Source organism: Eublepharis macularius, chromosome 18, assembly GCF_028583425.1.
Source record: "Eublepharis macularius isolate TG4126 chromosome 18, MPM_Emac_v1.0, whole genome shotgun sequence".
Classification (NCBI taxonomy): Eukaryota; Metazoa; Chordata; class Lepidosauria; order Squamata; family Eublepharidae; genus Eublepharis; species Eublepharis macularius.
Genome location: NC_072807.1, coordinates 30617657 through 30630780, shown reverse-complemented (window position 1 = coordinate 30630780; position 13124 = coordinate 30617657). Strand labels below are relative to the sequence as shown.

At 55.3% G+C, this 13124-nt stretch overlaps 1 protein-coding gene across 1 annotated transcript in view; it reads right to left on the bottom strand.

Annotated features, from left to right (window-relative positions):
* The window catches only part of AP3B2 (adaptor related protein complex 3 subunit beta 2), a 55902-nt gene that overhangs the window by 11969 nt on the left and 30809 nt on the right, over positions 1–13124 (bottom strand). Inside the window, exons 14-19 of the mRNA XM_055002544.1 lie at positions 10734–10843; positions 10463–10639; positions 9606–9792; positions 9237–9355; positions 7724–7835; positions 6816–7008 (exon numbers count right to left, since the gene is read on the bottom strand). Coding sequence (XP_054858519.1) covers positions 6816–7008; positions 7724–7835; positions 9237–9355; positions 9606–9792; positions 10463–10639; positions 10734–10843 — 898 coding nt within the window. The remainder of the gene's footprint in view (positions 1–6815; positions 7009–7723; positions 7836–9236; positions 9356–9605; positions 9793–10462; positions 10640–10733; positions 10844–13124) is intronic.

Below are 13124 nucleotides of genomic sequence, written 5' to 3'. Positions count from 1 at the left end.
GGTCAGCCGGGCTGATGGGCAAACAGAGGGGGCAGCCAGCAGACAGCAGGTCAACTGGTCAGCCAGCTGACAGCAGGTCAACCGGTCTGACTGGCAGGCAGAGGGGGCAGCTGGGGGACAGCAGGTCAACCCCTCCCACAGGCAAATGGAGCCAGAACCTGCCGGTGCCAGGGGCAAGGAGCAAAAGCCCAGGGCCTCAGGAGGCAGGGGGAGACAGAGAGAGGCCAGCGAGTCCCACTCCCCTAGGGAGGGAAAGGGGGCTAGGCAAGGCGGAAGGGGGCAAGGGCAGAGGGATTGGGAGCCCAGCAGTCACCCACCCAAAGACCTTACCTGAGGAGGAGAAGCAGCAGCAGCCCCAACAACCCAAAGCCATGCCCCAGCTAGAAAATAGTAGCCTGGCCCAGGAGTTGCCAAAAGCCAAGCCACTCCAGGTGGGGCTATTGGAGGCACTCTGCAGGAAGCCCTGGGCAACCAGCCAAGGAGCCGCAGCTGGACCCACCTTCAGCCATCAGCTCTGCCAGGGAGGCTGGGCTGCTAGCCAGGGGACTGCAGCTGGACATGCCTTCAGCAATCAGCCAAGGCAGGGAGGCTGGGCAGCCAGAGAACAAGGCACAGCTGGTGCTGGTCAGTGGGGCCAGATCAGCTACCCCAGCTGCAACTGCTTGGTGCAGCCCAAGGCCAGGCTGGAAGAGGGGTGGGGCAGTAGAAGGAAGCCCTATAAAAGCTGGCTGGGAAGAGCCCTGTGGTGGTGGGTGTGAGTGAGGAGTGATGATGTGGAGTGAGAGCAGTAAGATGCAAGGGTGGAGGTTTGGAGGAGAGTTCTGGAAGGAGGAGATGAAGGAGGACGCAGAGGGTAAGCAGGCCAGGTTGAGCAGGCCAGCGAGTGGACTGAGAGGGAGTCTGGGTGAGGTATACCGCCCCTCCTTCCACAGAGCAGGGTCCTGCAGAATCCCTGGCCCCCCTGTGACGTCAGGAGCAGACCGCCCAGTGCCACGCCCAGCGGCAGCGGCGGCAAGCCCTGACAAGTTGGTGGCCCGTACGGGGAGAGACGTTCCAACGCAGGCACCAGTCAAGGGGCGGCCTCCCAAGGCCGCCGCCCCAGCGGAGCTTGGACCGTGGCTGGAGGAACGCCAGGATAGGATGTGGGGAAAGCTGGAGGCAGCCTACCCAGCCGCTCCAGTAGAACTAGCACAGACAGCGGAGCTGCAGAGGCAAGCCGGCGTGCTCACTGAGGCCTTGCCAAGGGTTTGCGCCCTCGTTTGGGAAAATAACCCACCGCCTGGCAAGCAGGTGCAGAGTCTATGTGCCACTGTGAAGATAGGCCGGCTGATCCTACAAGCCCTGTTGGACTCTGGGAGTGCAGTCTCAGCAATTCGGCCCCAGCTCCTCCCAGCTGCCACCCCAGTGTACCGCTGGATCCCAGTGACGGATGTGATGGGCCACACCCAGCCGTACCCTACGGCCCTAATCACGATAGAGTACCTAGGGGTCCGCCACCAAATGGAAGTTGCCCAGTTAGCTCACCTACCCGTACCAATACTGCTGGGAAGAGATGCCCCAGGGTTCTTCAGGCTCCTCCAGCAGGCAGCGAAGAAATTGGGAAGAGACACCCCAGGGACTGCCGGGTCTCGGCTGAAGGCGGCAGGGGAAGTGACAGACCCACAAGTTGCCACCGCTCTGCAAGTGGAGGAGGCCAACGACCCGGGAGAGGGTCCCTCCACCAGGCCAGGGGCAGAACCACGGGCTGGAGGCCCAGCTGGAACCCTTGCAGACCGCCCATTCCGTGATGCCCAAGGGGCAGATGAGTCCTTGCAGCGCTTGCGAGAGACAGCCGCTCGTGAGGAGGAGCAAGTGCGGGATGAACGGAGGTCCCAACGGCTCCCTCGCATCGAGAAGCAAGGAGGGGTCTGGGTTCGCATAGCTCGTGCCCCAAATGGCCAGGGGGAGGTCCGCCAACTACTTGTGCCAGCAGCCTATCGGGCGGAAGTCCTCCGCACGGCCCATGAGCATGCTTGGGCCGGGCACCTCGGGCACCACAAGACCCTGAGGAAGGTTCTTGAGCAATTCTTCTGGCCCTCCGTGAATGCAGACGTGAAGGCCCACTGCCGCTCGTGTCCCACCTGCCAGCGGGTGGCAGCCCGCCGCCCGCCGAAGGCCCCCCTCTCCCCGCTGCCCGTCATGGAGACGCCCTTCCAACGCATCGCAATGGACTTCATCGGACCGCTGCCACGCACACCCCGGGGCCATCGCTTTGCCCTGGTGATTGTGGACTATGCCACGCGGTTCCCCGAGGTCATCCCGCTGAAGACCATGCAGACCCCGGGGATGGTACGGGCCCTGTCCAAGTTTTTCGCGATGGTGGGGCTGCCAGATGAAATTTTGACGGATCGGGGGGGCCCGTTCCGTGCCACAGCCATGCGTCAGCTCTGCCGGAATTTGGGGATCCGGCAGGTGTTCACCTCGGCGTACCACCCTCAAACAGACGGGTTGGCAGAGCGGCTGAACCAGACCGTCAAGGAGGCTCTGAAGAAGATGACGCGGGACAAGCCTCACCAGTGGGACTTGTACATCGACCCGCTCATGTTCGCCCTCCGGGAGACCACGCAGGCCTCCACTGGCTTCAGCCCATTCGAGCTGCTATATGGGCGCAAGCCAAGGGGGATGCTCTCCCGGCTGACGGAACGCTGGGGGCCCCGGGCCAGCAGCCCCGCGCCCCCCATACAGGAGTACGTGAGCCGGCTCCGTGACCGGGTGCAACAGTCCCAAGCGGAGGCAAATCGCAGACTGACTCGCACCCAGTCAAAGCAAAAGGCCGCCTATGACCGGGGTGCGCGGATGAGGACTTTCCAGGCCGGAGAGAAGGTCCTCGTGCACCACTCGGTGTTCCCAAGAGAGGAAGGGGACCCATGGAGGGGTCCCTACCAGATTCGAAGGGTGCTGGGCCCCACCACCTACGAAGTCCAGTGTGGGGTCGGCCGGCGTCGGCAGAAGACCCTGCATGTGAACCTCCTAAAGCAGTGGCACGAGCGCCCAAAAGAGGAGTGCGGCGTGGCTGAGGACCCGCTAGAGCTCCCTGACAGTGTGCTGCCTTGGACCACTGATGCCCCGGAGTTTGAGGAGCCCAAGGTGGACCCTCAGCTCAACCCAGCTCAGAGGGCCCAGCTACAAGACCTCTGGGCTCGGATTCCCGGGGTCTTCTCCCGCAGGCCGGGCAGCACGAGCCTGATCCAACATGCCATTCCAACGGACCCGGGGCAGACAGCCCGGGCTACCTGGCGCCCCATCCCCAGGAAGCGGTGGGAGGCAGTGGAGAAGGAGACCGACGAGATGCTCAGGCTTGGGGTAATCGAGCCCTCGCGAAGCGCTTGGAGGAGCCCGATAGTCTTGGTGCCCAAGCCGGATGGGACCACCCGATTCTGCATCGACTATCGCGAACTGAATAAGGTGGCCCAGTTCGATGCATACCCCATGCCCCGAGCAGATGTGTTGGTAGACCACCTAGGGTCCGCCCGCTACCTGTCGGCCCTAGACTTGACGAAGGGCTACTGGCAAGTGCCCGTGCGGCCAGCGGACCGGGAGAAGACAGCCTTTGCCACCCCACGAGGCCTCTTCCAGTTCAAGAAGATGCCGTTTGGTCTACACGGGGCAGCTGCCACGTTTCAGCGGCTGGTGGACCAAGTGCTGGGAGAGTGCCGGGCGTATGCAATGGCGTACATAGATGACATCATCATCTTCAGCCCGGACTGGCCCACCCACCTCCAACACTTGGAAGCTGTCATGAGGGCCCTCCAGCGAGCCGGACTACGGGCTAACCCAAAGAAGAGCCACCTGGGGTTCCAGGAACTCCAGTACCTGGGCTTTGTGGTTGGGGGAGGCCGAGTTCGCCCACCACCAGACAAGGTGGCCTCAATAGCTGATGCCCCCCAGCCCCGGACCAAGAAGCAGGTCCGACGTTTCCTGGGACTACTGGGGTATTACGGGCGGTTCATCCCCCACTTTGCCTCCCGAGCCGCCCCCCTGACAGACTGCTTAAAGAAGGGGCTGCCCAACCAAGTCCGGTGGACCCCAGCACTAGAAGCAGCTTTCAAGGACCTGCGGTCAGCCCTCTCTAATACCACAGCCCTGTGGAACCCGGACTTTGACCGACCCTTTACGCTGGCCACAGACGCTTCTGACACCGGCCTTGGGGCAGTCCTGACTCAGGAACGTGACGGAACCGACGTCCCCATCCTCTTCCTGAGTCGGAAGCTGCAGCCCGCAGAGAGGCGCTATGCAACAGTGGAGCGGGAGGCCCTAGCGGTCAAGTGGGCAGTGGGGGCCCTGCAATACTACCTGGCCAATAATCCCTTTGTCCTACTAACGGACCATGCGCCCCTGCAGTGGCTCCACCACATGAAGGCACACAACCCCCGTGTGCTGCGGTGGTACCTCTCCCTCCTCCCCTTCCGGTTCACCATCAAGTACCGCAAGGGGGCGCAGCATGTGGATGCGGACTTCATGTCCCGCATGTTTGAGTCTGACCCTGACCCCCACAACTCAAAGCTAAGCGGGGGTGTGTGTCCGGGGTCTGGGTCCCAGCCCCCAGACTTGGTAGGAGGGAACAGCAGGTCAGCCGGGCTGATGGGCAAACAGAGGGGGCAGCCAGCAGACAGCAGGTCAACTGGTCAGCCAGCTGACAGCAGGTCAACCGGTCTGACTGGCAGGCAGAGGGGGCAGCTGGGGGACAGCAGGTCAACCCCTCCCACAGGCAAATGGAGCCAGAACCTGCCGGTGCCAGGGGCAAGGAGCAAAAGCCCAGGGCCTCAGGAGGCAGGGGGAGACAGAGAGAGGCCAGCGAGTCCCACTCCCCTAGGGAGGGAAAGGGGGCTAGGCAAGGCGGAAGGGGGCAAGGGCAGAGGGATTGGGAGCCCAGCAGTCACCCACCCAAAGACCTTACCTGAGGAGGAGAAGCAGCAGCAGCCCCAACAACCCAAAGCCATGCCCCAGCTAGAAAATAGTAGCCTGGCCCAGGAGTTGCCAAAAGCCAAGCCACTCCAGGTGGGGCTATTGGAGGCACTCTGCAGGAAGCCCTGGGCAACCAGCCAAGGAGCCGCAGCTGGACCCACCTTCAGCCATCAGCTCTGCCAGGGAGGCTGGGCTGCTAGCCAGGGGACTGCAGCTGGACATGCCTTCAGCAATCAGCCAAGGCAGGGAGGCTGGGCAGCCAGAGAACAAGGCACAGCTGGTGCTGGTCAGTGGGGCCAGATCAGCTACCCCAGCTGCAACTGCTTGGTGCAGCCCAAGGCCAGGCTGGAAGAGGGGTGGGGCAGTAGAAGGAAGCCCTATAAAAGCTGGCTGGGAAGAGCCCTGTGGTGGTGGGTGTGAGTGAGGAGTGATGATGTGGAGTGAGAGCAGTAAGATGCAAGGGTGGAGGTTTGGAGGAGAGTTCTGGAAGGAGGAGATGAAGGAGGACGCAGAGGGTAAGCAGGCCAGGTTGAGCAGGCCAGCGAGTGGACTGAGAGGGAGTCTGGGTGAGGTATACCGCCCCTCCTTCCACAGAGCAGGGTCCTGCAGAATCCCTGGCCCCCCTGTGACGTCAGGAGCAGACCGCCCAGTGCCACGCCCAGCGGCAGCGGCGGCAAGCCCTGACACCCACAACTCTCTCTTTACATCCCCAAAGGGCCCACAGGCTCAACAAAATTGGGGGTCCCTGGTGTAAAGGGTACCATGCGGCAGTTTGGGATTTAAAACGGGCCCTGAATTCAAAGGGGTGAAAACAGCCATCGTAAAATCTCTACATAGAAATCTGGCAAGAAGTCAAGTCTGTCCAAAAACTAAGCTCCAGGACGCAGAAATGTAACCCCAGATGTGTACAAGTACACAACATCAAAAAAGACAGGTCTGCAAGGGGTCAATCTTATGTTGCATATGCTATCAAATGCATGCAAGTATTTTTTTTTTCTTTTGAGCACCACTGGGGGCAGGTACCTGCACGAGTCACACACTTTGACCGTATCGGTATAGGATCTTGAGCAAAGTAGACCTGAGAATTTGCTTTTTCCGTTTTCAGATCTGCAAGCATGTATTGCTCATCGGTCGCACTATCCCATACTTGAGAAAGATAGTTTATGAATAAATGGCTCTATGCTGTGACTAAATCTTAGAAAGAACAGAGTAAGAAGAACACAGTTTGAAACGAGCATTCCTTGGGAAATTGTCATTCAGTGCTCAGTGGTGACATATATCATGCCTTCAGCGGAAATGATCTTGATGGTTTAATAAAAGTTCACCAAATTGGGCCTATATAAAGTAGCCACACCCCAATATTTGTGAATCTCTCAAATCAGGGCTGCAGTGAGACGCTTATCTTTTCTGAAAACGCTTTGGAAAGCATCTCAGAAATACTACGTATTTTATCTTCTAAATTTAAGAGAAGGAATGAGATGTATGATTTTCATTTCTAATTTCACTGACATTTTTGTATCAGTGAGATTCTTCTTTAATTACGTCAAGAACGTTGAGACTGATTTTAAATAAAAGTTCTTAAAGATAAAGTGGTTTTCGGCTGGGATACAAGGTTTTCAATTGACACTTGGAATAAATAAACTGACCTCTCTCCAGTTAGAGATCTGAGAGCTTGTCAGAGATTGATTATTAGAGAAAACAATCATCTTAATATGGCCTTTTGGTTTATTGCTTAATGCATTGTTTTGGAACAGTCAAAGAAACTTAGTTTCCATGTGCCTGTTGTAAAGTAATGTTTCCCCCAACAGGTGGGCTAAAAGTCCGTAATGCAGGAATCTGCCTTCCTTCTCAATCTGTTAGATTCATCATACCTCCCTGCGCTGTCCAGCGACGCTTTCCTTGGAGTCTCTCTCCTCTTTTTTTTCTTCTCCTCCTTTTCGTCCGACTGGTCCTCACTCTCTTCTTCATCCTCGTCATCCTCATCCTCCTCTTCCTCGTCGCTGCCTGATCCGGAACCGCTCTCACTGCCACTTTCACTGGGAGACCCGCTGACCGACTCGGGCTCTGGCAAAAATAAGAGGGAAAGAAAGGGCTTCTTTTTCATACCTCCAAGGCACAAGTAAGGACTTCCCTATCCCAAATGCTGCTTAAAGAGATTTTCGGACAGTGCTGTTCATATTGGAAGCTCTCTAGGGTTTATGCGGTCAAGTTCAAGTTTATTATTATGATCTAGGATCAGAATCCTAATTCAAGACCTTCTAGCTCACTGGCTACTGCATGAAACAGGATACTGGTGGTTTGAGCCAGCAGGACATTTCTCATGTTCTTAAACATGTCTCCTATCAGATCCACCTTTATTGGGTTTGTTAAAACCCTCTACACTATTCTGAACTCAGAAAAAAACTGGGGAGGGGGCCAGTCCTCGGCTGGAGAAATAGCTCCCCTCCAGTGTTCCTGCACTGCAAAGGAGTCAACCATTCGATGCTGGCAAGGCAAAGAATTTCTCTGTGGGACTTTGCATCGGGTCAACATCTCATTTAAACTGAGCTGCCAACTCTGCAACGAGCTTATGCACACAGAGAGCACGTCAGCACCTCCGCAATGGTTCCGGATCTCTTGCGTGCAAACTAAGCAGGCAGCAGGTACTTTGTGCGTGCTGTAGATGTTTAAAGAAGACACGGAGCTCATGACAAAAAAACCACACAGAGAAGCTCTTTTGCCTTTTGGCCTCATGTTTAAAATCAGGCCTCAGTGAAAGCTCTCCATGCTGCATCCTCACCGCTGTCAGCGGACTCCGTTGGGCCGGACTCCCCCTCGGAGTCGGAATAGAACGGTTTTTCCACCTTCTCCTTCCTCTTCTCACGGCTGGTGCATTTGGTCCATTCCGGGACCTGGCCGGATAAAAGGCAGTTTACGTTTTAATGTAAGGAAATGAGAAAGAGTGCAAATGGCTCCGTACGCAAAAGCAACAGGGCAGGAGAGAACGCAGGCACCAGTCTCACATTCCCTGCATGGATATTCACTTCTGTGCAGGGAGACAGAGATGAATCACACAAATCCTAGCATGCAATGTGTGCAATCTGCTGCACTTGGAACCCACATGTACACAAAATAAAAATAGGCACACAGGTATTTGTTGCAACCTTTTCCTCCATGGAAGCAAAACCTGTGTTGGAGTCTTATGCGGGACTGCTCTCAGGAGAGGAGTGAAGATTTTAGAATCGGGCTCTGCCACTGATTACACATCTCTGTGCCAGGCAGGAACCCTGGCCATAAACCCATCAGCAAAGCCGGACTGTTCATTCTTTGGTGCTCTTAAGGTTTGCTCTGATAGATGTCTGGAAGAGGGTGCACACAAACATGCACAAACGGAAAGCCAGTATGGTATAGCGGTGAGAGGGCTGGATCATGACTTGAAAGATCTGGGTTCAAATCCCCACTCTGAAGTTCACTGAATGACTCAGGGAGTGTCAGTCTTGCTCAGCCTAACCTACCTCGCAGGGTTGTTGTGAAGATAAGATGATGGCAGGCTATGTACACCATCCGGAACTTCTTAAGAGAATGGGTGGGCTTAAGAATCCAACAAATACAGATCAAACACGACATTCATTTCTTTCTTCCCCTTAAAACAGTGTGTGTGAGATTATCCTGTTCTAACCTACGCCAATCCAGTGAGGAAGGTTCGCTCGAGTGACTTTCCCAAGACCTCATTCCTGAGATAAACAATTCAGTAGGAGAGCTTTAAGAAATTGTTTTAAATAAATAAATAATAGGGATTTGCATGCTGATCTCCCCAGTCCCGGTCTGACACTGTATCTGCAGCACCATAGAAGCTGTGATTTCTGCAGACTTGATATGGTTTGAAATACATGCACACCATGCTCAAATTGGATAGCACCACACACAATGCAGGGAGGGAGGAAATGACGGGCAGGAGGAGGAGAGATAATCGCTGGGCAGCGAGGATGAGAAAAGAAAGCGCATCACTGCAGACGCAGGCGCCACCTCTTTCGGCTTCCCCAGCAACCCAATATGGCTTTCCACGGGGCCAACCAACTCTTCCTGAAATGAACGGGGAAGGGACATCTTCCATGAAAACCAACAAAGCAACCTTTCCTCCCTGCTGGATACGGCAAGAAAGCCACCGTGGCCAGGAATTCATGCAGCCACCTTAAGCAGCAACAGGTTATAGGAGGGCGCTGGTCAAGCAAGCCCCACAAAATTTTTGGTGAGTGGCACAAATATTGGGAGCTCTTGCTTCCCATCATGTGCGGGTAGCAACAAACAGTTACCTCCACATTGCGCACGGATGGGTCCGGAGCTTCACTGGGCCAGTCGGGCAGTTCCTGGTAGCCCACTGCCTTGGCGTTAAGGAGGTGGGAAAGCGAGCCCAATTGGAAATGGTCACGATCTAAGAGGAACGTGAAGTCAGCAATGAGCTCTCGGCACATTATTATTAACTAGGTTGGTATCTGGTCTTTCTTCCATCACGAGAACTCCAGGTGGTGTACAGAGGAGTTCCAGCCGATCTCCCATCCAAGCTCAGCCCAGACTCAGAGAAGCAAGACGGCAGCATCATGTGCTCTTGGACCATGCGCTGTTGCATCCCATATACATAACCTGGTACCCCTCGCTTGATCTTCACACCGTGTCTTCCATACCTTTGAAAGAAGACTCCAAGATGGGGGCAGGTTTCTGTGCCAGGAAGAGCTTCTTGGCATACTTGTTGAGGGCACCGCTCTTCTCGGTGGGCACGATCAGCTGTCGGATAAAGCGGGCGCGATCCCGGATGTCGTAGTTCTGGTCGTACTTGGCTAAGTTCAACACGTACTGCGTCAAGAGCTTGCTCTACGGCAGAGATGTCAAAAACACAAAAGCTGGACATTGACTCTATATGTTTGGCAACTTGGCCAGAGCGACTTTCATGTCGGGTAGCAAGATTGCAGCTGCCAATCAGAGGAGACAATGCTGACCTTGATAGACCAAGTGTCTGACTCAGTATAAGGCATCAGCACGCGCCAGTGGAAGATTCCATAAGCCTACTGGGCTCTTCCAGTGACAGAATTAATAAAAGAAATAAACAGACATGACGGAAAACAAAAATGGGCCCCGTTTTATAGATGGGTTAAACGGAAGTATAAAATAGAGACATAACTATATGTTAGCAGAATACAATCAAATGAATGAGCCGAGTAAAGAAGCACTAGAATTAAAGAATGCAGACTTATAGTGGTAATAGCGTAGTGAAAATAGGGTAATTATGATGGAACTGTAGAATGTATGACTTAGAACACGTATCCAAAGAATGTAAGACTTTTGATTAATTTTGTTATTAGAGTACGAGGGAACTAAAACAAATTTAAGTATTAAAAAAAAGAAGAAGCCTACTGGCTCTTTAACCCCTTCAGCCCCAAAGCAGAGATGCAATCTACAGACCACGCACTGTGGCTATGTGCACACCACAGCCTCCTCAAGCAAAAGGCTAACACATGAAAGCTGCCCCTGGGAAGGCCCTTACCTGTTTGGAGTTGGTCAGGTACAGCTTGGCCGCCAAGTTGATGACCTGCAGCTTCACGATATCCTCCTCACCGGTGAAGGATTTAGCCATTTTGCGTAGCACGTCGGGCGCAATCTTGGGCACGTGCTCGCAATACTCGCCAATCAACCATAAGATGCTCGCCCGGGCCATAGGTACCTGAGATCAAGGGATGCTGCATCTCTGAGACTGCTCGGGCGGTCCCACGAGTGCCCCGTTATCTGATACATGCCCCCCCCAATGCTCTCCTCACCTGAATGTTGTCCGTCAGCTTTGCCATGTGCTTGATGATCTCGCTGTGCTGAGCAGGCTGCATCTGGAGGAGTTTCTTGATGACGACCACAGACTCCGCCACCACCAGCTCTGAGAGTGACAGACAGAAAGGCCGTAAGATCACACAGGCTGACTGCATGCGGAGATTTATCTCTGCTTCCAAACTGGAGCACTTTGTTTTGTTCTGGGTTTTTTTGGAGCACCTAGATGACATCTTGCTCTTGTCAGGTCCAGCATGTCTCTAAACTGTACTGACTCCATTTTCTAATGCTTCTAGTGTTTAAGTGCTTTCTCCCCAGGTGCACCAGTTCCCAGGCTGCATTCCCACCAGAGGAGATTATTGTGTCTAACCCCGTTCCACCAAGCATTGGCCTTGAAGGAGAGCAGCTTCCCAGGACTGAAAGATGTTGTTTTGAGAACTGTGGGGGGAGGCTGTTCCAGATGGGTATTGTTACTCTGTATCCTATGCTTGCTCTTCATTGGTAACAATGATCATGTACCATCCTGAGTCTCCTATTCAGGACAGTGGACTATAATGGATCTTTTCTGCAATAAAACTTCCTTTGCTAGACATTGGACTTATTCTTGCCTCTAAAGGGAATCTTGCAGAGAGTACCTTATCTAGCCACAGTCTGACATTTTGTTACCAATCATGTCTGAGTCGGGCCCAGCGGAATCCAAGGTTGTCCCGGACAGGGATCCTTTGTTCGAGCCGTATGTGTCTCCCGACAAACAACCCGTACAAGCCCAAGACTCCCAGGAGCTGGGAGCAGCCGGGAATGGAACCGAAGTCTCCACTTCCACCCCGCCTCTCATCGACCTCAGTGCTCGGGTCGAGACCGAAGCCAACCTCGGGGCAAGGCCGAAAGCGACCGCTCTCCCCTTGATTTCGGTACCAACCCCGTCGGAGTGGGGTGCCAGACCCAGAGAAACTAGAGAGCGTCGTGTAGGTGGGCTCCATCCTCGAGTTTCTATGGAAAGGCGCCGAAGCCTAGGAACCGTCCTGGAGCTAGACAGCAGCCAATCATGGAACTATTGGAACAGGACGCTCGAGCAGACGGAAGAGGACACGTCTCGCCGCGGCGCCCTGAGTTGGGATTACTCCGAACTTGCTCCGTGGAAAGAGCCAACGGAAGTCCCTGAACAAAGTTGGGAGCAGATACAAGGTCGCACCTATGCGGTGGATACCAGCATCTCGGCCGTGACGGGCATGGCCAAGGGAATCCTAGCCGCGAGATCGAGAGTCGTCCAAGGGGACCCTCCTCCTTGGGGCCCCTTGTCCCCGGTGAGTGCAACGAATGAAGCTTCCACGAGCGAACAACCGGGGGCGAGTCGTATGCAACAGTTAGAAGCTAAACTGATGGATATGGAAGAAAGTTTAGCTCGTGCCATCCATTTAATTTCGGCAATGGGAGCAGGGGAAAGATTATCCCCTGAAGAGATGGCGATACAGATAGCTACCCTTCAAAGTGTTATATCCTATCCGATGGAGGATGCCCAACAGCATCCGTCACCTACCGGCGAAGGGGGCACCTATCTGGGCGAATCGGGAGAGCAAACCGAGGAACTTCCCGAACAGCAAGAAATTCCACCGAGAAGGGATGACTCGGTTGAGCCACCCGGAGAGACCCCCACCGAACCACCTAACCAGGAAGGGGATGCGCCCCCAGATGAGACTCCCGGGGAGAGGCCTACGGATGGTGAAGAAAAGCCAAGTGATACACCGGTGATACCCCCTCTTACTTCTCCTATAGAGGTCCGGCCGGACCAAGAGGGAGCCCCACGCCAACTGCCAAACACTGTCCCCGTCGGCCAACCTACGGGAGTAGATCCAATAGCGCCCAGAGGCCAGCCGCTGCTTCCTAGATTGACAACGCCCGGAGGGGCAAGCCCGCGCGGCCTTCCACCGACTCAACCCTCGCCGCTGCGGCCCCTTTTACCTCGACCGCAGCTCACACCGGTGCAGCAGCCTCTGAACCAACCCGTCTTGCCACCCCCGAACCAACCGGGACGGCCTGCACCACTACGACCCCTCCGACCACCTCCGCAGCGGCCGATCCCCAATCAACCACACCAACCTACTCCACCTCGACAGCCACCGCCAACGCCTCCTGTGTTGCCCGCTAGACCAAGGATACCACCACCTGCTCGCCCGCCATTGCAACCGCCGGCCCAGCCAAGACCAACCCCGCCAGCGCAACCACGGCAACCTCCGCCCGCACCACCGGGTCAACCCCAGCCGGCACCGCCGGCTCGACCGCCGCCAGCACAGCCGGCACCGTTGCCCCTACCGAGGCCCCAGCTACCTCCGCCTGTGCCTCAGGGACAACTGGAAATGCCGATGGACTTTTACCCAGCGCCTGCTCCGAGA